The sequence below is a fragment of the Carcharodon carcharias genome, chromosome 30 (genome assembly GCF_017639515.1).
Source record: "Carcharodon carcharias isolate sCarCar2 chromosome 30, sCarCar2.pri, whole genome shotgun sequence".
NCBI classification, from domain to species: Eukaryota; Metazoa; Chordata; class Chondrichthyes; order Lamniformes; family Lamnidae; genus Carcharodon; species Carcharodon carcharias.
The window spans coordinates 17,038,187-17,064,963 of record NC_054496.1 but is presented as its reverse complement, the minus strand read 5'-3'; the positions used below and the strand labels follow the sequence as shown (position 1 = coordinate 17,064,963).

The 26,777-nt window shown below is 38.5% G+C and overlaps 1 protein-coding gene across 6 annotated transcripts in view; it reads left to right on the top strand.

The window, feature by feature from the left end:
• Positions 1-26,777, top strand: part of rfx1a (regulatory factor X, 1a (influences HLA class II expression)) — a 126,372-nt gene that overhangs the window by 77,476 nt on the left and 22,119 nt on the right. Inside the window, exons 4-11 of one of the 6 annotated variants that reach the window (XM_041177195.1) lie at positions 1,335-1,409; positions 8,570-8,665; positions 15,349-15,452; positions 17,147-17,267; positions 20,074-20,255; positions 22,537-22,656; positions 24,485-24,624; positions 25,744-25,862. In XM_041177195.1, the coding sequence (XP_041033129.1) occupies positions 1,335-1,409; positions 8,570-8,665; positions 15,349-15,452; positions 17,147-17,267; positions 20,074-20,255; positions 22,537-22,656; positions 24,485-24,624; positions 25,744-25,862 (957 nt within the window). Of the gene's footprint in view, positions 1-1,334; positions 1,410-8,569; positions 8,666-12,598; positions 13,488-15,348; positions 15,453-17,146; positions 17,415-20,073; positions 20,256-22,536; positions 22,657-24,484; positions 24,625-25,743; positions 25,863-26,777 lie in introns of those variants that run through there. The other 5 variants (XM_041177193.1, XM_041177192.1, XM_041177197.1 and 2 more) reach the window with 5 other exon arrangements.

Genomic DNA, 26,777 nt, shown 5'->3' with positions numbered 1-26,777 from the left:
ACTTCTCATTTGAGTGTGTGATTTACTGTTGCACGCCTGGTCAGGTCCAGAGGCTGGATTGGTTCTGTGTGAACAGTGAGGCTCAGATCATGGTTGGGCTAATAAGGAAGGTGTCTGCATCTACCTCACCCACTACCCCACTGCACAATAGCACCTGCATTAAACAAATGATTTTAATTTCATCATTCACATAATTAGCTCATAGGTCTGGATATGAATTCATAGCTTACCTTTCTTTGATGGCTCAAGCAATGCAATGTTCAATGATTCTATGTTGATTGGCCTTTAACACGGCCCTAACTGTCCTTAGGAAGTAAAGTTTTTATGATGGCCATTTCCATTAACCCATTTCAGCACCAGAGTTGAGCTGAACTAGAGTAAACTGAAAGAAAACTTCATTGGTGCTTTCTAATGACTTTGCTCACCATCTAGTTTTCTGTTAACGTTGTGAAGAACCCTATACGATATGTTGTTTTTAGGAGCCAAGTGCTCCGAGAGCTGTTACGGAAAATTTATACGTATTCTTTTTTAAATTGCAATCAAAATAAAGCTTTTTGTTTATTGGCCATCCAAAATTTGCTTTGGTTTCTGTGGTTACATGGAAAATTTGGATGATTTCCTGAAATTTTAGTCTACAAATAATTTTAGTTAATTGCTGATTACTCAATGGAAAATCAACTCTGAAGACTGCAGTAACATTTCTGCACCAAATATGTCTCGCCTCTTAGTGACTACACAAAGCACCCACTAATTAAGATTTTGTAGTTTACTTCTTTGCTCTTCTTGCCAAATGAGAATGTTCGATGATGAGTTTCTGTGACTGGAACAGAAGTGGGGATATTGGGAAGGAAAATTTGTCCACCTGTTTGTAAGTCAGCAGACAGGACAAAACTGGCGTATGTTAGACATAGTCATTTTTAAATCAGAAGTCACCAGTTTACTTAAAGGAGTAATGTTCCTCATAGAATGTGTAATGATGGAATATCTAAATTGTAATTCTACTGCCAATAATCTGCCAAATTAAGTTATGTTTTGTACATTAAACTGCATCACATTACCCAATTTTTAGAGTATTTTGTAAGAATACATTTGTCATTCATTATCCTGAGTGCAAAAGTGATTAATTTGATTACTAACAATGTGCTTACCTCAGGGGGTTAATAAGGTGTTGCTGTTTTTTTTCAGTGACAGAAAGCAATTGTTTGTGTAGAATGGGAAGTTCAGGCTTGGGTTGGGTATATATGTTGACTGAATTTCCTTACACCACATTGCAATTGTTTCTGAGTGCATTTCAAGTTGGATTCTCCATAATGTATTACTTTTCTCCTGAGCAGAGGCTTCTAGTACAGAAGGCTGTGCAGTCGAAAGTGGATCAGTTCCCGCAGCTCCAGCTGCCGGGAGTCCAGCAGGTAACAGTAACGCATCAGGTAACAGTTTTAGCAATGTTACTTAGTCTATAAACAGGGATGCCACAAATTCTGGAGTAATTTACTGAAGAGTGTTCTATGACTAATACTGATACAGTGACATTAGTAACATTAGAAAATAGATTTCAGAATTATCTTACTAAACCATTTTGTGCCATATTTAATCATGGTTACTGTTTCAGTTATCCTGACCTTACTGCCATTACAATGAAAGGAGCAGAATGATTGGTATGTTGCGGTAATGTCAATCCAAATTAGATATCTTTGTATTTTACAGTAATAGGAACATAGCCTTATGGAAGACATGGGGAGGTGTTGAATTCCACATGTTTTCCACAAGTGATTAACTTTGGTACCTGAGAATTATCTGTCTTGTAAAACCACATTTAGCAGTTCTTTGACACACTTCTTCATAGTGTGAAACCATCAGTGAATTGTCATTGTTAACATTAGGTTGCAAACATTCACTATATAGGCTTACATGTGGCCAATGGCCATTTGAATGACACACTGAGGCGCCTGGTGCTTAGAGAACCATACTCATCAAGGAAATGATGGAGAGGATGATAAAGGGGGAAAATTGGCAAAAAATGGAGGAAGGAAAGAAATACATTAACTTTCATATGAGAACTTGCTTCCACAGATATGGGGTAGTACTTTTGGGGGATCTGTTTCATGTTTGACCAGTGGAATTCTGCTCAGTGTTAAGTATACCTGGGTCTTCATATATTCATCAAACCCTAAAATAACTCAATTATTTATTTTCTTAAAAGAGTCAATGCAGTGATCCGCTTCAGTGAAATTTACATTGTTGTGTCATGTGCTTGCCCAATCTTTTTGTATGCCAAACTACTGCATGAGCATAAAAGCAAAACACTGCGGATGCTGGAAATCTGAAACAAAAACAGAAAATGCTGGAAAAACTCAGCAGGTCTAGCAGCATCTGTGGAGAGAGAAACAGAGTTAATGTTTTGAGTCTGTATGTCTCTGAAGAAGGATCATACAGACTTGAAATGTTAACTCTGCTTCTCTCGCCACAGATGCTGCTAGACCTGCTGAGCTTTTCCAGCATTTTCTGTTTTCATTGCATGAGCCTGTTGCCCTGTAGGAATTATTTCAGAAATATATAGGCAGTCTCCTTATTCTAGAAGTCAAATCTGCAGAAAATGTTTGAACCCACAGTCATTGTTAATTTCTTGGTGGCTTTGTGATGCCACCATTGAAACATATCCTTACGTAAGTTTAATGGAAGAAAAGCTCACTAGCTTTTGTTCAATTACCAGGAGAGTAGAAACTTTCTCACCCATAGGAAAAATTTAACATTAAGAAAATCTTGCATTGTGTTGCTGCTTCAGTTTTGTAGTCTTGAATATATACAAGCAAACTAATAAGAAAATATATTGTAAGAACTTTACATTTATTTAATTTCTTCCAGCAATAGTAAAAATGGTTTCTAATTTCTAGTAAAGAGGTACACATTTATTGGGTTAGGATGATAAATGGCATCCTCAATGAGACTAGAAGAGTTATAATTCTGCAATGTTGGAAGAGGACATAAAACAAATTAATAATTAGATTAACAAGAAAAGACACATTTAAATAATAGTTAAATATTTTGGAACAATAACTGTTTAATGGAGCAGTAAGAAGCAATGTGGCTTATTACTAAAAGCTAGGCGTTGTGAGGAATTTTAAAGGTATGGATAATGAGTACAATGAGAAGCAAAAGACAAATTACAGTGAAGGCCTTAGGCTCAATTTATAGCATTAAATGTACATAACATAATGATAAATGCAATTGCATAACTGTGTAGGTCATCTGGTACAGTACTGATGTTAACTGCCAGCAGAAATGGTGCCTGCTCAATGTGCTTTCATTGCACATTATTGTTGTTATTTGTAGCGACCGGTGCGAAGTCTGCTTCATCTGTTTCATAAGATAAATTTAACTTATGTGGCCAGTTTATACTGAATACCCTAGATTTCTCCAGCACTGCACTACAGTTGTAGTACCCACATCTGTGGTGCATAATGACATTCAGTTTGGATTGCTTGTACACATTGTAGTGATGCTATTAACTTTCAAAGAACGTTGGTGCCCCACTATGTTTAGCCAATATAATTTGCACAGTACTCACGCAACGCAGTGGAAATATAGTACAACTATTAGCTGAGATCATTAGGTACTGTTTTTGCACAATTTCATATACTATCTTGTCCTAGTACTGTTCAGGTTAAGGGTTTTCAAAACTATTGTTTGTTGTTTATAAGTGTGTGATCAACTCGGCTTCCTATTCCATTAATGGGTTTATGAGTTTAATTTCTGTTAAAAATGCCTTGGTTGCTCAAATTTCCTTTAGGCCTGTGGCGCTGAATGTTTTCATTTTGTTTGGTTGTTTATTCCAAATATTGTTTAATCTCTCTGGAATATTGTATTCCCCATTTGAGATTCTAATTATTTATTTATAAGTCACATAATATATGATTGAATTTAATAGCACAAGAGGAGACCATTCAGCTTATTATGCCCATGCTAGCTCTCTGAAAGATTTACCTACTTAGCCCCATTGTACTGCTCTTTGCCTATATTCTTTTGAATCTTAAAAAAAACTTCCCTTTTGAAAGCTATTTCTATGAATTCCATTTCCACCACTTTGTGCTAAGGCATTCCATGTGGAAGAACACTTTTTTTTGAAAATATGTAATATGTTCCTTCATTCTTTTGGTGATAATCTTAAATTTATTTCTCTAATTGCTGGTTTTTGAACAATGCAAATGAATTTTCTCATTTAATTATCAAAATCCTTCGTAATTTTGAGAAAAAAACTCATCAACTTTCCTTTTAACCTTTTGTTCTAATGAAAAGACAAGATTCGCCTCTCCTGACTGATCCTGCCATTCCCGGTATAATTTTAGTGAATTGTTTGGCAACCTCTCTTTGGACTTGACGTTCTTCCTAGAGTAGAAGCTATGAAACCCTATTGACCCTGTTTTGTAGATTTAAAATTTGTCGTGTCTGCAATATTTTAAGTAGTTCACTTGTTTGTTTTATTTTACTTAACTAAATCCTTGAACTTTGACAGTTTAAGGCTTGTCCCTAATTTCTGTTTATAGCTGTGGGTTCAGGGATGTCAGTCAGTCTTGAGTAAAGCTGAATGTAATACAGTAAGGACAAATTATGATATGTCTTTCCTGTTTATTCAGTGGAAGGATTTTGCCAAAATTGTATTGAGCATGACAGGGGCATTCTGTACATTCGCCTGTTCACATTTTATTTGAAAGTAGTCAGTGAGAAAAGTTATGTCAATTTTCTCTTGGGATGCTTTTTTGTTTTGGTTGTTATCAAGGAAACTGTATTCTCCACATTATGTAATTTAAATGTCTTGTTCTGTTGTAGTGTGTAATGTAGTCAGAGATATGTGATTCCATGTCAGCCTTTGAGATCTTCAGAATAAATTGTATTTTCTTGTCACATTTGTTGCATTTTATGCTATGCCTTGAATTCCTGAGTGTTCTATTTTGATTGTGGGTTTGCTTAACTTTGATATTATAGATATGTTTAATGTAAGAGTTTACTTTGCAATCCACTGTTTTGTTGTTTTTAAATTGATGTTCATTGATTTTCTTTTCAGTCATTACATGAGGGGAACAAACTTTTTAAACTTTTTTTTCTGGCTTTTGGGCATTGTAATTCCTAGAGCTTTCTTGGGGAATATATTTTCTATTACCGCATTGATGGGTTTAGTGAAAAAACAACTATGCATTATTAGCATGCTAACCTCTGTGGTTGCTGATGAAAACAAGTTTTGAGAAATAATCACTAGTGCAAATGCTGTGCATATTTTGTATTTCATGATAAATGGCAAGTTCACATTAAAACTCCTCCTTTTAATACGTGTATTTTGTATAGCTCCCTAAGAATACTGCTGAGTGTAGCACCGTAACGAAACTGCAGGATTTACAATACAAGTAATTAACTATTCATTACATTTTTTTTCTTGATCTGTTGGTGAAGCATGTGTAATCTTGCAATGATGGAAAACAAGATTTTTTTTTTCCTCTGGCTTCCCAGAAAAGAAGCGACTTCATAGGGAAACTGGTGAATGATTAGCTATAACTTATGGGCTAAGCCTTGCACTCTGAGGACTTTCAGATTTGATTCCTTCATAAAATCTAAATAAACCTCTTGAATCAATGTCAAACGTTTATTTTTTAAAAAGTTTTGTCTGTCAAACATTAATTCAGTTTTCTGTGCATAACTTTTTATGCCTCACATGTTTAATTGTTTAAGTGCTTATCTAAAATTATATCTAACAGTATTAATATTAGCATACAACGAGCGTGAACAAAGTAGTTGAGATCCCTTATCCTGGTGTAATTCAAGGAAATCTTCTCTGCATTTTCTCCAAGGCCCTGACATCCTATCTGAAGTCGGTGATAGAATGGGCCACAATGCTGTAGCTAAGGCTTAATTAGTAACTTACAGTGCACTAGCATTCCTTAAGATAAAAGCAAAAAACTGCAGATGCTGGAAATCCAAAACAAAAATAAAAATACCTGGAAAAACTTAGGTCTGGGAGAGGAACACAGTTAACGTTTTGAGTCCGTATGACTCTTCAACAGAACTAAATAAAAGTAGAAAAGAGGTGAAATATAAGCTGGTTTAAGGGGTGGGGGGACAGGTAGAGCTGGATAGAGGGCCAGTGATAGGTGGACATTGTCACAAGATGTCATAGACTAGCATTTCTTCCTTGCTTTTGAACTATATGCCTCTATTGGTAAAGCCAGGGATCCCATGTACTTTTTTTTTTAAGGCTTTATCAACTTGTCCTCCCACCTACAAAGCTATGTTCATGTGAACCCTTAGATCTCATTTTTTCGGCACTCACTTTAAAATTGTTATATTGTCATTTCTCATTCTTCCTCCCAGAATGTATCGCTCTGCACTTCTGCTTTACATTTCATTTGCCATATTTGATGCCCAACTTTTTCCTGTTATACAACCTACCTGTGTTAATTCATGGTTTATTTTAGTTTAAGAATTGTCTATTAAGCAATACAAAATAATGGTGCAAGAGGTGATGAGAGGCTGAGAGTATAGGAGCTACAAAGTTCCTACATGGAGATGATTGCGAATGTAGTGGAGATGATTGTGAATGCAGTGGAGATGATTGTGAATGCAGTGGATCAATGTGTGCCCATGCAAAGCAAAATCACTAAGCGTAAAGGCACTCTCACCCGTGGTTGAAAAAAATTGCTAAGCAATACATAAAGAAAAAATGCATTCGCGAAAATGGAACAAATCTTTCAAATATCGCTGAATATTGGAGAGGCACCCGAGGTCGAAGGTGGCAGATGTTATTCTCGTTTTTCAAAAGGCAGGGAAAAATGACCTAGGAAATTACAGAATAACGAGTTTGACATTCATTATGAGTAAAGACATGAAAACTCTTACTGAAGATGAGACATGAAATAACTTGATAGAAATAAAATCATAAAAGATAACCAATCTGTATTCATATAGGAGAGGTCTTGCCACCCTAATTTGTTGGTTTTCTTTGAGGGTGTGACAAAGGAGCTTGCTAAAGTGTTAGGCATTGGATATGGTGCACTAGGATTTGAACAATTTAAGTCTCTTTGATTGGAAAGTTTGGTACTGAAAATAAAGAAAGCCGGAATCAGTGGATACACATTACAGTGAATATATAGCAGGTTGACTGTTGGAATCCAGAAGGTGGTGGGACAAGGATTGCCAATAGTGTTATCAATGTGTCCCTGAAGAGCCTGTTTGGGATATCTTTTGTCTAATATATTCCTGCTCTTCCCAGCTCCATATTCAGGGTAAGTCTGTTCCAAAAACTTAGCTTGTAGGTTGCAGGTGGTCTCACAGTCTGGTTCTCCTGAGTGAAACTGGGCAAACCAGTCTTGCATTGGGGCTCTCAAACACGCATTAGCCTTTTATTTGCATTTGCAAAGGGTTAACAACTATTTCAGGTATAGGCACTGCATGACAATTTCTTCCTTCCCTGTTAGAAACATGTTTGCTTCCCAGGATATTGGGGGCTGATAGGCCAGTTGGAGTCCGCATTTAAAGGCCAAGTTTCGAAAGCCTCCCCCACTGGTGCTTTTCTCACCTTGTGTTTGTTCTAGGCTATTGTCAGAGATTGATTGTCATGATTAGTCGGCAACTTGAGTGATGTTGTATTTTGTATATTTGTTATCTAGAAGCTTTTTTTAAATCGAAAAGGAAAGCTGAAAAGCTATGGATCTTGCTATAGGTCCCAATGCAGCTTCTCTCATGTGCTTGCAAACTGCTTAGAAACTAAATACTGCAGAATATTGGAAATATTTCTGTTTTCCTAATGTGATGCAGTACATAGTTATAACCCTGAGGCAAGATTTTCCCCTCACCATGCTCCTAATCACTGTACTTGAATCTCTGGTAAAACAATACTTATGTCCGGACCTTTGACCAACAAAATTGCCAAAATGGTCTTTTTGGAAGCATCAGCGTACTTATCCGTAGGTCATTTAGTCTATTCTTGTATGACTATTTGATATCTCAACAGTTTGAAAGTGTTTGGTAAAGTTAAAAGAAAAGTGTAAGGGAGGAAATCTTCCATTCCTTCTAAAAAAAACATTTTGCAAACCATCTGCTTAGGATATGCTTCCTCTAAATTCTATTTTTCAATTCTGTCTGGACCTACCATCCCATATCTCCTCTCTGCAGAGAACTGTTCCCTGATGTCAGTCAGAGGAGCATTGGAGAATGGTACCAGAAGGAATTCTGAAGATCATCTTTTCAACTGATGCTGGCTTCTCCCAGCTCAGGCATAATTGGGGTGACAATCTATGAAATTCCCCATGGAACTTTTACTGATGCTCCCTTAGTCACATCAGAAGAAGAATTTTCTAGTTTTCTCATGTTCTCAGTTTTCCCTCTAGTATGCTAAGGGAGGAGGAACAATGTGCAGCAGTTTTGAAAAACTTTGTTCAGCAATCCTTTGAACCCCTAAATGGCAAAGCAGCTCTTGAAATATTAAAGATTTGACATTGCAGAAAATAAACTAAGAAAGTGAGTTGTCCTTTGAAAGCTGCCGGTCTACAAAGCAAATTAATTGATTTTTATTTTTCTTTGACAGAGATCTGTTGTGCAAACAACACCCCAGGCTGCTAAAACCAGCCAAGTTCAACAGCTATCAGTACAAGCGCTGCAGCAAGTTCATGTTTCTCAGGAGGTATGTGGTATTGTTTAATTTTTTTATCTCCATTTTTATGTTTTCTCCATGCAAATTAACTCATAGGCCAAATTACAGGCACTACCGGTTTGTTAATTGTTAGTTATGACTCCATTCCAAGAAATACGAATAGGGTTGCATAGGAATGGCAGAATTATGGCTATCGTAAAATATGAGGTGAAGAAGGCATTATAGTCTTAAATGATACATGAGATCTTACCCATTTGGCAAAATAATTCGGTGGCTGCGTTACGGTTATTTTCTGCTCAATGATTGGCCATTCATTTAAATCATATTTTAACTAATAGACAACTATCCTAGAACAGAAAGTTTAGGTGAAATTATATATATTTTATATTTTCTTTATTATAAGGCAAACAAAGAGTTGCACCCTGATCAGTTGGGGACAAGACTTCACTAATTTTTCTCATGTTATAAGTTTCACCCCATTTTTCTTCCCGTCTGCTGAAGGCAGTAACTAATGCTGAAGTAAAGTTCTAAAGATATCCTCCGCCATTTCCGCCAACTCCAGCATGATGCCACCACCAAACACATCTTCCCTTCAACCCCCTGTCGGCATTCCGTAGGGATGGTTCCCTCCGGGACACCCTGGTCCACTCCTCCATCACCCCCTATTCCTCAACCCCCACCTATGGCACCTCCCCATGCCCACGCAAAAGATGTAACACCTGCCCCTTCACTTCCTCTTTCCTCACCGTCCAAGGGCCCAAACACTCCTTTCAAGTGAAGCAACATTTCACTTGCATTTCCCCCAACTTAGTCTACTGTATTCGTTGCTCCCAATGTGGTCTCCTCTACATTGGAGAGACCAAGCGTAAACTGGGCGACCGCTTTGCAGAACACCTGCGGTCTGTCCGCAAGAATGACCCAAACCTCCCTGTCACTTGCCATTTTAACACTCCACCTGCTCTCTTGCCCACATGTCTGTCCTTGGCTTGCTGCATTGTTCCAGTGAAGCCCAACGCAAACTGGAGGAACAGTACCTCATCTTCCGACTAGGCACTTTACAGCCTTCCGGACTGAATATTGAATTCAACAACTTTAGATCTTGAACTCCCTCCTCCATCCCCACCCCCTTTCTGTTTCTTCCCCCTTCCTTTTGTTTTTTCCCATAAATTACATAGATTTTTCTTTTCCCACCTATTTCCATTATTTTAAAATATTTTTAAATCTTTTATGCTCCCCCCACCCCCAGTAGAGCTATACCTTGAGTGCCCTACCATCCATTCTTAATTAGCACATTCGTTTAGATAATATCACCAACTTCAACACCTATGTGTTCTTTTTGTCCGTGACATCTTTTGATTATCTGCTCCTATCACTGCTTGCTTGTCCCTACAACCACACCTCCCCCCTCCACTACTCCCCGCCTCGCCTCCTCCCCCCCACCCCCCCCCCCGCCCCTACACACACACACACACACACACACACACACACACACACACACACACACACACACACACACACACACCTTAAACCAGCTTATATTTCACCCTTTTCCTTGGATTCACCTAGTTCTGTTGAAGGGTCATGTGGACTCGAAATGTCAACTCTTTTCTTCTCCGCCGATGCTGCCAGACCTGCTGAGTTTTTCCAGGTAATTCTGTTTTTGTTCTAAAGATATCTCTCTGTTTATCATACACAATGATGCCATCTTTTTTGTAGAGTCAAGATATTGACAGTTAGCTGTTCAACCAGAGGGGAAGGGATGGTGGCATCACAACTGAGCTTTAAGCATCAGACATGCACTTTTCAGCTGTAGTTCCTGCGCAAGGGGGAAAAAAATTTAGCTGATTTTCTTCCCCTTTCGTAGCTTGGAAGCCAGCCATTGCTGTTCTCCTGGCATTGTCCTTAGTGAGTTGAGTTAACTCAGCGCAGACCAGGAATCTAATATGCAACTATTCATTTAAAAAGTGCAGTACCACACAACTCTTACATTTAACCACGGAGTCTCTTCTGCAATTTTGACCTTTTGCACATCCCCGATTTTGCTCACTGCAGCTTGGTGGCCGTTCCTTCGGTTGCTGGAATTCTCTCCCTAAAGGTCTCTGTCTCTCTCCACTTTAAAGTGTACCGCTTTGACCAGCCTTTCAGTCATCTATCCTAATATTTACTTATGTGGCTTGGTGTCAAATTTTGTTTGATAATGTTTGTGAAGCACCTTGGGATATTCAACTATGTTAAAGGGGCCATATAAGTGCATGTTATTAGTGAGCCTTTGGCACACTTATTAATGCTTTGAGTTGGCTTTAATACTGTTTTGTGACTTAATATGTATATTGACTAAATAACATGGAAAATTCAGTGTTAAAGAAGCCTACACTCTGAATTGGTACTATTCTTTCAAAAAAATGAGGTATACTTCAGAAATAAGCCAATATCCAGTGGGTGTAGGAAAATGCCACATTGCAGTAACGTCCTTTAAAAGGGACAAGGGGTGGGATTTTCTGCACCCGCCTGCCACAGGGATCTTCCAGTCCCGCTGCAAGTCAGTGGACTTCTGGCTGGGGCGCCACCTCGCCTGTGGTGGGTTCAGCCAGTGACGGGTCCAGAAAATCCCACCCAATGTCTCAGTAGTTTTGCTTGTTGAATGATTACCTATTAATTTGAATTAATTACTCTCAAAAGATGAGGCAGGCCAATGCCTATGATAGGTAATTCAGCATTTCAGCATTAATCCAGGGGCAGAATTTCACCCATGTCAGGCAGATTCTGTCGGGAAGCTGACCACCGCCTGTGATCGGGGCCAGAAGGCGATTTCACGCTGGTGGGCCAATTAAGGCCCGCCCAGTGTGAAATGCGAGCGGCAGCGCTCAGCGTTCCCTGTGCGGATGGGGGGGAGGAAGGTGAGCAGGGCGAGTACGACCTTTGCGCGTGCACGCTTCATAATCTCCCTGAGGCACAGAGTTCAGAGAGATGAAGTGTTATATAAATAAAATAAAGAAAATAAAAACGTAATGAAACATGTCCCCTCATGTGACTCTGTCACATGAGCAGGGACATGTTATAATTAAGTTTTAAAAGTTTATTTTTATTTGCTTCAGGAAACCTCATCTTGCCTATGGAATTTCCTAAAAAGTGCAAAGGCCACAAATTTAAGTTAATTGATTATTTAATGACCTTAACAGGCCTTTTAATTGTTGGCGGGTGTGCTGCCAACTCTGGCACATGCCCGCCAACTGAACTATCGCACGACTGCATTTTGAAGTCAGCACACTTGATCAATATCAACATGCATCATTTCACGCCTGAGCGGGTTGGGCGTGCACCCATCCACTGAGCGAAAAATCCTGCCCCAGGGCAAAAATCCTAGATGATCTGAATTTAACCAGACAGGACTAGATTTCTTACAAAATGAGAACATTCATCATTTTATTGCAAGCATAGATTTTGTATGAAAGTTAAATCTGAAATGAACAAAAACAAGACAAAATTATTGGAGTTAGAACATATTTTCACTTAAGTTGCTTTCTGGCATTTATTCTAATGGGCCAGTTCTAGCTCTTGGATGAGAGTCTCAGGATTTGTAAGGTTTGAAATGAGCAAACTATCATAATTTAAAATGACTTACAACATTCCACTGGCCTGTTCTTGAACCTCTCAAAACTAAATCAAACAAGTGTTATACATAAGCTGTGCATGTAGCCAAAAATATTTATAAAATAGCTTACTATTTGAAGTATCCCAACTCTTGGTATCCATTTTGCTTTTCAACAGAATGTGTTTAGCAAAACCGTATTGACAATTATTTAAATAATAGCTCTTTGATCTACCAATGTTTGTTCTGTCATAGTGCAGCAGCTTTTTGGTGTGTCTGACATCCAGGATCATCGAATTCTTCTCAAAGGAATGAAAGGACTTAAACTGAGAGAAACAGAAAAGTTGTAGCATTGAATGCCTATATTGGGCAAATATTCAGTTTGTATTTTTTGTTTCATATTTTACAAACTATACAATGAATGTCCCTATAATCTACGTAGATATAATAGTATTACAAAATGTAAAATTAGTAGTTTCAAGAATTCTGTTACAGCATAGAGTGAATTTTGTGTCCAAGATGAGGGATGACCATGCTAGGGAATGGAATTATCTTTGTATCCAGTATTGTCAGTTTACATATAGCACAGGTTACATACGTTGACCCTTTAGCCCATCAGCCTCCCTGTACCAGCTTGTGTCTTTCAATTTCCCATATTAGCTACACTATTGAATTAGATTTTCCAGTTTAAATTATGAGTAATTTTATACTTTATACCTGTGTCCCTAAGGAGTTGGGTTGAGATATTCCAAAGTTATTACTTAGGACGTTTAGGAACCATTAGAAAGGCCATTCTATATTGGCCTTTATTGGTCCAGTTTCATTCAATGCTGGCATGTTCATCCATCTTCTGCTCTTGTGAATGTATTCTGATAATTGATTTGGTAAAAATAATTTGCTTATATTATACACTAGAGCACGGAGAATGAGATTTCCAGTTTGATAGAGAAAGATCAGAAGCTGCAGGTAGTTGCCGATTCTCCCAGCTCAAAGAACAGTATTCATGAAGAACATCAGTTAGGAAATTCCCAACCATTGAGTCCAGAACACAAAGTGCATGTCTTGCACATGATGCCCTCCACCTCAGCACCAAGGGTCGAAGTGATTCGATTTACTCCCCAGCATCTTCCCAGCACAGAGCAGAAAGTGATTATTGAGCAGGTTCCATTTTTCTCCATGTTACCAGCCAGCCCTGAACAACGAGTCAAGGTCCAGAGAGTCCCTCAGGCACTAGTTTTTGGAACAGGACCAACTGCTCTTAAAGTAGGTCAAGTAAGAAATAGTCATAAGGATAAACAGAAGGATGTGTTACTCAAGTTCCTTAAAGATGTTTACTATATAAAAGTTGCACTAATTTTGTTTGTCTTTTAAATATTGTATTTTAGTAATGAGTATTGTTTGTTTCTGTTAAGGGGATAACTAATCTTCCTAAATTATATTATATAAATTTTAGGAACAAGTAGCAGTGATTTTAAAACTTGATTGTATGAGGGACCCCTGAAAATACTCTTGCGTTGTCCAGGATCCCTGCCCACAAATTTTTGAAAACTGTGTCACCAGCCCAAAGGAAAACAACTCTCGTTGTCTTAAGAGTTTCTTTAGGAAACAGGAACAGAAGTAACGTGTTAACCATCAAATATAGAGTAATATAGATCAACAAATTGTTGACTATGTGCTGAGATGCACAATATGTCTGATCAGGAACAGAAGGAAGACTGATGACTTGCTGGAAACCTCAGGGTTCATTAACCGCATTTGAAATTGTTTGGTATGCAATTTATCGATATTCATAATTTAAGGATATTTAATCATAAAATTAGTTCCTGAAAATTCACTGCAGTTTTTCAAAATATGTATTAAAGTGGAAAAAGCTTATCACAGTTTTTATGGATCAATTTTTTGTACCTGCCTCATCTGAATTTAAAAAAACATTTCATATTGGTTAAATTGGAAGTGCTAAAGGTTGGGAAATTGTGGCTCAATTTTTGATGTACATTGCCATTGGATGAGGTTCATGACTGGCAGCTCAGCATAGTAGCATTATTCTAATTTTTTTATATTTTTAAAATTGCATCTATTAAGGCTATGTCCAAATGCAGCAAGACCTGGACAATATCCAGGTTTGGGCTTACAAGTGGCAAGTAACATTCATGCCAGGCAATGACCATCTCCAATAAGAGAGTATCTAACCACTGCCCCTTGACATTCAATGGCATTACCATTGCTGAATCCCCCACTATCAATATCCTGAGGGTTACCATTGACCAGAAACCAAACTGGATGAGCCATATAAATACTGTGTCTACAAGAGCAGCTCAGTGGCTGGGAATTCTGCAGTGAGTAACTCACCTCCAGACTCCCCAAAGCCTGTCCACCATCTACAAGGCACAAGTCAAGAGTGTGATGGAATAATCTCCACTTGCCTGGATGACTGCAGCTCCAACAACATTCAGGAAGCTTGACACCATCCAGGACAAAGCAACCCGCTTGACTGGCACCACAAGCATTCATTCCCTCCACCACTGACGCACAGTGTGTACTATCAACAAAATGCACTGCAGGAACTCACCAAGGCTCCTTAGACAGCAAGTTCCAAACCCACAACCACTACCATCTAGAAGGACAAGGGCAGCAGACACATGGGAACATCACCACCTGGAAGTTTCCCTCCAAACCACTCACCATCCTGACTTGGAAATATATCGCCATTCCATCACTGTCGCCGGGTCAAAATCCTGGAACTCCCTCCCTACCTACACCACATGGAATGCAGTGGTTCAAGAAGGCAGCTCCTCGCCACCTTCTGAAGAGCAATTAGCAATGGGCAATAAATGCTGGCCTAGCCAGCGACATCCAGGTCCCATGAATGAATAAAAAAAGCACTATTGCCATTATGATATTGGATGCCTTGCAGGTTTCAAGTAGTTGTACCAGAAATTTAAAATGGTTCCTCCCACCAACATCGTTATACATAGAATAAGTCATATTCATTGAATGGGAAGGCTCTTATTAAAGAAGGTAATCTAACATTTTGCTTCAAGACAAATGTTTTGATGTTTTAGTTTGTGAACTAATAAATGGTACACCCTAATAACTTTTTCTTTCTGATGACCTCCATATTTAGGTTCAGCAGTTACAACAGGTCCCAGTGCAGCCAGTTCAGCATGTTTATTCGAACCAAGTGCAGTATGTAGAAGGGGGTGATGCCAGCTATACAGGAAGCACAATGTGAGTAGAAAGAATGTCTGTCAGAATACTTCAAGAACTGGTCAAGGAATGTAAATGTTAATGGAATTTGTGTTATTTTTAAGGGTATAAGTTTGTATATTTACGCTATATGATGGAATTAAAAGGAACTGCATAGAACTGGAGGGCCACTAATGGGTAATTGTTGATTCATGTGAGTGAATATAATGTTGGTCATTATAATATCACAGCACTTAAACTGCACCCAGAGAACAATGGTATCATCACAAAGTGGTCAAATTTCTTGAAAGAAGAGAAACATCAGCATAGAAGTAAAAGCAAATGCCGCCCAAGATAACGGCTTTTAAAAACCGGCTATCCCACAAAAATCTGGCTTCTACATACTAAAGGTGAAAGGTTAGGGATTTGAACAAAGTTAAGAAATCATCAGGCTTCTGTGGTTATACAGTGCATAATTATGAAAAGCCATTTAACCTTCATGAGTAAGGACAACCAAAACCACAAACGAGATGCAGGGTGCTGATTTCAATAACTGTGGTTACATTTTAAAGCAAACAGAATCAGTTTGTTTTTTTAAGTGACTTTCAGTTAGGGATTCACCGCTGCTGACGAACCAAAAGAATTTACTGTTGGCCACATTGTGATGATCTAATTCTGACCTCTTGTGCATTCCGCTTTTAATTGCTCCACCGTTGTTGGAGGTGCTTTCAGCTGCTCAGGCCTTAAGCTCTGAAATTCCTTCCCTAAACCTGTCCTGCTCTTTACCTTTCTCTTCTCCTGTAAGATGCCCCTTACAGCTTAGCTCTTTGTCCAAACTTGGATCATCTGACCTACTACCTCCTGGCTTGATGTCAAAAATATTTTTATTCGTATGCCCTTGTTAAGAACCCTGGAGTGTTTTGTACGTAAGGGTGCCATATGAATGCAGGTGGTTGTTGTGGGGTGCTTGTACACTTCTAAATATTTAACCTAAATCTTTGTTTGGAAGACCGATTTTCACTGTTGCAGGCTGCTGATGTAATGTTAATAATTGCTGCTCGAACATCTGCGTGAGCGCTATACAATAGATTTGCAATATAATTCATGTTCTGACTGGTATAGCAAACTTCCTTCTGTTTAAGCTAATTCTAAGAAGTAACCACTAAAAAAAAAGACTTTATTCTAACCATTTATCTCAGAATTTCAAATTATTATAGGAAGTATACAGGAACTGTTACTGGGCTATATAGTATTGAAACTTATGAAGCTCTAAGTTTGTAATTGTTTTAAAAATCTACTTGCTTTTTTCTCATTTTTTTAAACTTGCCCCTTGTTTATGAAAGAGCTTGCATTATGTAGTGCATTATCACATCACTCAGGCATTCAAAACTTTTCATATTCATAAATTATATGAAATGTTATAACAAATGGTCTGAATGAGCATATTTTGAATCTCCAAATTCATTTAATGTACCTGATTCATGCATTTTATATTTTTACCATAAAAAGTGCCTACAGTGTTTTAGACGAAAGTGAAGATCTATGGAACAAATTAGTTAGAAGAGCTACATGCCCCTCCTGGGCAACCAAAATAAGACATTTAACATAGAGCCTCTAATGTGGTTTGTTTATCTTTAATTCACAATAGGTTTGTAATACTACGCTCCTGAATATAAGTAGGCAAACTGTCACTAAAGTCATCTTTGTGGAACCGCTGCCATACTTTCTCATTTCAGACGTTCAAACACCTACCCTTATTCAGAAACTCAGCTGTACAGCCAGAACACAAGCGGGAGTTACTATGAATCTCAGGGGACACCAAACCAGGTTGCCACGCCGGTGACTTCGCAGAACGTGGTCAGTAGTGGAACGGTGCCAATGTATGTCACGGGAGGGCAGATTGTGGCCAACCCAGGAGGAGGGACCTATGTCATCCAGGGAGGTTACATGCTGGGGAGCTCCAGTCAGTCTTACAGTCACACCATGCGTGCCTCTCCAGCCACAGTGAGTCACTGGTCAACTCTTCCAAGTGCTGACTCCCCTGGGGTTTCTGTTTTGTATTGTTCAATAAGGGTGGTCCAGTAGCACAAATGTTAGAACACTTGCCTCCCAACCAGATGGTCGAAGGTCTGGGTCACAGGATTGCCTGTCGCTCTAAATTGCATGCCACTTTTGAGACCAAATTTAATAAGTTTTTGCTAGATGTGATATATTTCTAATTTGGGATGCTCTTTTGAAAAAGCTGAGACAATAGACTTGCAGCACAGCAAGTGTATTTTCTGTTGTTATTTCATGGAACAACATTGACAGCTGTGGTAGAGAAATCTGCGCACCAGACCATCCTAGTCTCCAGGCTGAAGGATGCTATCTGTGGGCGAGCAGCACCTTGGATAAAATTGGGAATAAATACAAAGTAAACAAACAAATATATTTTCCATTAAGAGCTTTGTTATTCATGTTTGTTGTGCATTTAATATGTAAAATAATAACTGCTTGGAGCATTAGGTGGCTATATCCCAATTGAGAGTTCTCATGATATTGTGAACTGCTAGAGTTGACACCTCAACATTTTACGTAGTCATTTGAACCCTCAGTGCTATAGCCACTAAGATGCTCCCATACAATATAGATACAAGAGCATAAACATTTTATAAATTAATGGTTTGGTATCTATCTTTCATATTGAGTGTTGAATCAAGTAACCTGATAAAATGTAAACAAACTTTGGTGAACCTTCTCAGGAAAATGTGGGTGGAGGAGCCAGTGAAAATTTTTTCAGAGTGTTACAAGACTATACACTTCTGTATATTGTAAAAGCATTTGTTCACAGGCACAGTGGATATATGTACCAATATTAATTAATTGTGACTGTATAACATTAAAGCACTTCATAAAGGACCCGTTTATTGAATTGGACCACCTTGTAGAAATAATAGAATATTACCTTGTGCAGGGTTTTGTCGCAGATAGTGAATTGGATATTTTAGGGCATACTGCATTAAACTGTGTGACACAAAATACAGTGTACAAGGCACTAATATTTTTGTGTTCAAAGCCTTGCATCCATCCATCCATCCATTTTCAAACTGCTTCTCCTGGTGAGGGCCGTGGTGACAGTAAGCTGAGCAGGGCCGACCAGACTTCCCTTTCCTCAGCCACATATTCCAGCTCCTCCTGGGGAATTCCCAGACATTCCCAGGCCAGCCAATTCCTCCAGCGTGTCCTGGGTCGGTCTCGAGGTCTCTGCCCAGTGTGCTGTGCCTGGTACAGCTCCATCAAGAACGTATCAGGGGCCATCCTTACCACCTCAACTGGCCCAACTTGATCCGGAGGAGCTGAACTCCTCACCCTGTCCCAGAGAGTATGCTCAGCAACCCTGCGGAGAAACCTCATTACCGCCGCTTGTAATAATAATCTTATCCTTTCAATCATCCCGCAGTTCATGAGCATGGGTGAGGATGGGGATGTAGATCAACCAGTAAACCGAGAGCTTCCCCCTAAAATTCAGCTCCCACCTCACCACCACAAACCGGTAGAGCATCCGGAGAACTGCAGCCGCTGCACTGATCAGCTGATCAATCGGACGCTCACCCCACTATCATTCACGAACTAGATCTTGAGATACTTGAACTCCTTCACTAAGGGAAGCTGTTCCCCCTCTGGAAAGAGCAGCCTACTGTTTTCCGGCAGAGAACCATGACCTCAGATTTGGAGGTGCTCATCCACATCCCAGCCACGTCACACTCGGCAATGAAACTTTCTAGTGCGCACTGGAGATCACAGCCTTGTGATTTGATTCAAAATGAACTGGAGTGCTTTATATACCTAACAGGCTATTTTAGCTATTGGAGGAATCAGAAAGCCTTGGCAGAATTATTTTACTTTTTTATTATTCTCATTAAAGAAAGGGAATCACTTCTGTGCTTGTAAAGCTAATGTCGTTAGAGACAGTGACAGATCGCTAATGTGTATGTGCACCTTATGCCTTCAGGCAGAGCAGTCAGAGGGAGATATACAAAAGAAAGGCAATGAGTGGAAAATCTTACAGAAAGAGGGAGAAAGAAGAGACAAAATGATTGAGAAAAGTAGAGCGATGCAAAGGGAATGATTGAAAATCAAACAGAAAGGGACAAAATTATTATGCATAGACAACAGGATCAGATTTTCAATTTTGCCCACTTGTCTGTGAGAAAGATGTTGCAGATTGGCCTGCTAATGTAAAAACAACCGAATTTCATTTCCACTAAAAACAATGAATAAGGAACAGTTTCTGTAATGGCAGCTGACCTGCAGCACCAATTTTGTGCCCAGGCAGCAAGTTGAAAATCTACCTCACTTTATTTTTTTTTCTTTTCATGAGCAATTCATCAGCAGACCAATTAATTATTTAAATTACTTGTGAAATGCCACACTCTCTGAGTGAATCTTAAAGAATATTCTTCGACATGAATTATTGTCTTTTGCTTCGTTCCTGTGGATTTTCAGTCTGTTACATTGTAAAGTTAACATTTTACTTTTGATGTTCTTTTTCCAGTTACATTAAAACAAATGTAAAATCTAACAGATTGGAAATTTCCTTAACTTAAATTCCCACTAAAATGGTGTTGCAAGGAAAATGATGAATGAAAGTGATGAAAAAAACATTCTTTTTGTTCTTACACAGGTTCAGTGGTTATTAGATAACTATGAAACAGCAGAAGGAGTGAGTTTGCCTCGAAGCACTCTATACTGTCACTACCTGCTACACTGTCAGGAGCAGAAACTGGAGCCTGTAAACGCTGCCTCATTTGGCAAACTGATAAGATCAGTATTCATGGGACTCCGGACCCGGAGACTTGGCACACGGTTAGCTTCCTCTATCCTTTTGTACATGGGTTTCGGTGTATTTCAGATTCACTAGTTAAAGGGCATCTCAGAAGTCATTCATTTAATTTGAAATGTATGGACTGACTTCAGAAATATTCTGGTGCTCCAATGCAAGTTACCTTTAGTTCTGCTCCTGTTGAAAGTTAAACTTTTTGAGAATCTGTGCTTTGCAACTTGTAGCAAAAACAAATTTTCATGAGGTGACATTTGTAATAATGTTTTTGCATAAATTTGTGATGCATTTCTAACTTCACAACATTTGTGGAGCAGCATACGACAGACACTGACATAAATCTGGAATAAAAACAGCAAATGCTTGAAATCTTCAGCAGGTCAGGCAGCAGCTGTGAAGAGAAAAACAAAATTAATATTTCAGGTTGATGACCTTTCATCAGAAGCTGGAAAAACTGAAATGTAACAACTTTAAAGCAAATGCAGATGCAGACAGAGAGGGATGAGAGAGTGGAGAGAACAGAAGAGTAGCTCTGTGATAGGTTGGAAGGCAGGATTGATTAAATGACAAAAGGAATGATAGGACAAGGTAATGGGGGATGGTCATTGTATAAGTAAAGAAACAAAAGATGGATCTGGAAGAGGGTCTAAAATAAGAATAGCCATGTAAACGAATCACCACTAACAGCTGCTGACTGAAAAAATGGGAATGAAAGTTATGATTGGAAATTGTTGAACGCAGCATTGAGTCTGGGAGGCTATAAAGTGCTACGTCGAAAGATGAGGTGATGTTCCTTGAGCTTACGTTGAGCTTACGTTGGAGCAGCGCAGGAGGAGGATAGAGAATTAAATAATAGTTGAGCGGAAGCTCAATATCACACTTGTGGATTGATCATTTAAGTCCCTGCTGTAACAGCTCTCTAATGCAACTGTTTGGCTTGCCAAATTGACAATTTTTATGTCAAGAAACAGATTATTGCAGCAATATTGATACGTTGCATATATGTAGACTAGAAGTGCACCATCATCTAGAAAGTTTCATAGTGGGCTGTTGAGGGAAGAAAGCCTGGAGCCAATATCTAAAGGACTTATTGAACTGGCATGTATTACCATTTTATTCCAGAAAAATAACTCTTTTACTCTGAGGATGATAGAACAATTGATAATTGAGCTGAAACAAGCAATTCTGTATTTCAATTTTCCCTTTAAAAATATAATTTTGACATTGTGTGATAGCACCACTGTGTGGCCAGAGTTGGTGCTGCATGTAAAGATAGGAATGTCCAAAAAAGCAGTCAAGGACAGTGGAAAAGAAATTCTGCAGAAACCAAAAAAAGATCAGGCTAAATCTTAGCATAATCAGTAACTTCTTTTCTGTCAAGTTTTAATAAATGTATGGTATTGTGGCATTAAGCAAAATCTGTGTAGGAAGTAAATAGGAATACAACTATGTTATTGCAAGAGCAAACATAAATAAAAGTCTATTTAGTTTTAAGCATTGCAAGAAAGATTCAAGTAAGAGAAAAGCAAATTAAAATAAATGGGCTGCACAACTGAAAATAGGAGGACCAGAAAAAAATTGCGAATTATTTGCAGCCATTTTTCCTTTTATTTCTTGTTTTAATTTGGAATTGCCAAGTTAGTTCTGGATTGATTTCTGAGGGACGTGCTGAGTCCACCTCAGAGCTGTAATCTAGCAGCTCTTTTTATGCTGATTTTAAGCAATGCCTGATGCTTCAATACGAAGGTTGGTCACTAGGTTAGTCCGTTTATTACTTGGAATGTTTGATGTTAGCATCAATAGGAGGGATTCGTTTATTACTTTAGGAAATGCTTTTTATTCATTCAAAGGATGTTGGCATCACTGGAAGACCAGCTTTCATTGCCCATTCCTACAAAATGCAACTGAGTAGCATTCTAGGGCATTTCAGATGGCAACTAAGTCAACCGTGTTGCCTTGGACCTGGAGCATATAGTGGCCAAACCGTGTATGGGTGCCAGGTTTCCTTCCCTAAAGGGCACTAATGAACAGATGGGTTTTTACAAAGTCTGGTTAGTTTCATGGTCATCATTCTTGATACTAACTTTTTTATTCCAGGTTTATTTAATTAATTAAACTTAAATTCCCTAGCTGCCATGGTAGGATTTTAATTCATGTCTCCAGATTGTTAATCCAAACCTCTGGAACATTAGTCCAATAACATAATCAGTATGCTAGTACACCCTGAATGCAAAGGTAGATACTGTGAATGTATTCTAGGAAGTTACCCCTAACTACTGTTCAGAAACTATTTTCCTTCATTTATAGGGGAAACTCAAAGTATCACTATTATGGGCTTCGCATTAAAGCAAACTCACCACTAATTCGACTGATAGAGGATCAGCAGCATCTGGCCATAAGACAACAGCCATTCACACAAAAACAGAGGTGAGTGAACGAGAGAAGGGTCCCATTTATGCTGAAGCCGATGATTTGCATCAATTCTGAATCAACAACTGATTCAGATTAGGGAAGTACGTACCTTTAAGATAATGCTTTCATTTCCAAAATAAAAGATGTGTTTCCTCTTTTTATAGTGGTATCCATTGGAGCTTCCAAATTTTACAAAAATTACTTAAAGTTTGCTGAAACAGTTTTCAATAAATTGCTGCTATTGATTCATGAAAAGAAACTCTTACTGTCCAACATGCCTTATTCAAGAGTCAACTAACCCTTCAACTTCCACTGTCTGCACTTGTATTTGCTTCAGGTGATTGTCTTTAAATACAGTAAAGAGGACAGTGAGCAAGACTGGAAGTTGCTCAGTTCAGAGCAGATTGCCTAACCACAGTTTTCCTCCTCAAGGAACCTTATTTCTTGATTATCCCAGTCTAATAAATACTGCATGATATTTCCTACTTACCAGGCTATTTTATGAATCCTACATAGGAACAGGAGTTGGCCATTCAGCATCTTGAATCTGTTCAAATAGATAATAACTAATCTGTATCTCACTCTATTTACCTACCTTTGGTTGCCATGTCTTGATGCATTTACCTAACAAAATCTGTCAATCAGGTTTGAATATTACAATTTGCATACCTTTCTCAGCCTTTTTAGCAAGTGAGTTCCAGCATTCTACAATCTTTGGATGATGAGTTGCTTTCTGATTCTCCTCCCCACCCCCCACCCCTCCTCCCCATATGGCCTGGCTCTGAATTTAAGATAATGCTGTCATTTTCTGGATTCTCCAAGCAGAGAAATAGTTTATTTTTATATACCCGAAGAAATCCCTTTATCATTTTAAACATGTTTGGATCACACCTCAACCTTCTAAACTCAAAGGAACACAAGTTAAGTTTATGCAACTTATCCTCATAGTTAATTATATGATTTAATAGATTCTGGTGCATCTTTGCTATACCTCTTCAAAGGCCAATTTGTATTTCCTGAGACTTGGTGTCCAAAGAGTACTCCAAGGTGGGTGTCTGACCCAGACTGTGTATAACATGAATTACAACCTGCTTGAGATAAAGACTAACATTCCATTAGCCTTCCTTTGATTACTTTGTTGTACCTGTGTACAACCTTTAGTGATTTGTGTACATGGACTCCCTCTAGTCCTTCACAGCTAGTAGTTTCTCACCATAAAGAAAATATTCTGATTTGTCTTTCTAAGATCCAAAGTTGATGTCCTCATAATTGGTTACATTGTACTCCATCTGCTATAGCTTCACCTACTCACTTTGTCTGTGTCCTTTTGTAACTTCCTGCTCCCTTCTATTCAACTTACTGTGCCTCCTAACTTGAAGATACAACTCTTCATTCCTTCATCCAAGTCATTCACGTATATGGTGGAAAACTGAGGTCCCTGCACAGACCATTGAGGAACATCACTGGTCATATTCTGCCAATCCTGAATGAAGAATTCCAATTTCCTAATTGAGTTAGTAGCATGTTGGTCATCAGGGTGGTCCTACAACTTGCTGCCTGCTGCTATTGTAGTCAAAATGGTTAATATAAGCTGAGAGTTTTATTGTAAAGTTCACAGGCGGTACTATGAAGTAATGTTTGATAATTGTCTTCCAAATCACTGTTGCATCAATGTCAGTATTTGGGAGATCACATGATGGAAATGTCCCTTTCAGGGCATTAATTAGCCCTACATAGCAATTCTGGATCAAATGGCAACAATGAAAAGTAAGTTTTATTCTATATTTCATTTTTGTTTTTGGAAAATGCTACTTTGACCATTAAGGAATGGACTGTATTTCAGTCCGTTTTCTCCTTCATGCTACAGACTGAAGCCAATCCAGAAGGTGGAGGGGATGACAAATGGTATGGGAGTTGGGCAACAGCAGGGTGGTGGCCTGTCAGATATCAGCGCGCAGGTCCAGCAGTATCAGCAGTTCTTGGGTAAGTTACCAAATCCGTTTCACTAATCTGTTAAATTCCTCTGTAGCAAATGCAGATAATATATTTTACATTGCAAATTGAGGTAGTCATGAATGATAACATATTGATATTGACTATTTCATCCGTCTTCTCTTCATTAGTAAAATGAATGAAACAAAATAGTTCTTCATCCAATTTTACTTTCAGTGGCTTCTCCAGATTTTTTTCCACTGTTACAACAGATCTTTTATTTCATTATTAAACATACATTTGAGCTTAACAGAAACTAATGAACCTGCACATGAATAAATGACTGTGTAAATGAGTGAAGTAGTTGTTAAGACCATACTGAACTTTTGTAAAATACATACATTATTGAAAACCGTTTCTTCATGTCTATGAATTAATGGTGGACATCATTTGTACTCACATTGGGTGGAGCTGTTTGAGGTGAAAAGTCTAGATGAGCAAGCAATACAGAAAACTGTTTTGCAAGACTAATGATCTGGAGAAATGCAAACTGCCAAATTGTGTGTGTTGAAACATCAAAGACTGATTACTGTAAGTTGCTCTGATTTGATGATTAGATTCTGAATAAAATCTCATGTTTTCCTAACAACTTTACCCATCTGGTGAGTAAAGTATCAATTATCCAGACTTAAATATTATGGCATATTATGGGACAATTAATATTTTTATTTCAAAAAATATGCCAACCTTACACTATGTCCAGTCTACAAGACTTCCTGTCAGGAGTGTAGTGGCCACTTCATGACCATCACCAAGGCTTTTCTGTAACTGACCAAACAAACAAAGCATATTGACAATTAGTGCCAATTCTTCCTATCTCCTTCTAATTAGTTAGTTGATCTGAGAACAACTGCTAAGTTTTGTTCATTTTAAGGTGACAGAATCCGTTGTAGGATAACTTCAGAACAGAAATGTGACAAAATCCGTTGTTGGATAACTTCAGAACGCAAATGTGAGACCACAGACTGTAAAATAAGTGACTGACGCAAGTGACCTAACCATTGATGAATACTACGGCAGATTCAAATTTCAGTGTTTGATACTTTTATTAAGAATAACCTTAAGAATACTAACTTGTGATTGCATTCTTCATTGTATAATATATTACAGATGCCTCTCGGGCTCTACCAGAATTTGTTGAAATAGACTTGCAGGGAAAAACATTACCAGATGGTATCACTATGGAACACATCAAAGCTTTCCAGCTACTCTATCGGGAGCACTGTGAGGTATTATAATTCCTGACACATCCAAATACAATCACAAGTTTATTGTAAACCAAGCATAAAAATTAAAACTTTAGTTTAGTAGCATAACGTTTTGGGCAGGAGTAAACTATTGGTCTCACTAACCTGCCTTTCCATACTTTTTGCAAGGTTCTTTAATATGATCTTAGAACAAGGATATGGTGCCTGACAACATCAAGGCTGTGGTGCTGAAGACTTGTGCTCCAGAACTAGCTGCACCTCTAGCCAAACTGTTCCAGTACATCTACAATACTGGCATCTCACAAATCAAAGCATAAAATTGCCTGGGTATCTCCTGTCCAAAAAAAAGCAGGACAAATCCAGTCCGGCCAATTACCAGCCCATCAGTCTACTTTCAATAATTAGCAGAGTGATGGAAGGTGTCATTGATCAATAACCTGCCCACAGTACTGAGTTTGATTCTGCCAGGAACACGCAGCTACAGACATTACAACCTTAGCCTAAACATTTACAAAAGAATTCAAAAGCATAAGTGACTGTCCTTGACATCAAGGCAAATGACTGAGTGTGGCACCAAGAAATCTTAGTAAAGTTGAAGTTATTGGAGCTCAGGTGGAAAACTTCACTGACTGGAGTCATGCCTACACAAATGAAGATGGTTGTGTTTGTTGGAGTTCCTCAGGCAGTTTTTAGTTGTTTCATTGATGACCTTACAACCATCAAAAGTCAGGAGTGGAAGTGTTTGCTAATGTTTACAGCGTGTGCAATTCCAATTGCAATGCTGCAGCTAATGAAGCAGTTTGTGGCTGCATGCACAAGACCCGGACAACAATCAGGCTTGGGCAAATATGTGGCGCAACTGTTCCTAACCACTTAAATGCCAGAAAATGACTGTCTCCAACAAGAGAGAGTCTGAACGCCTCCACTTAAAATTCA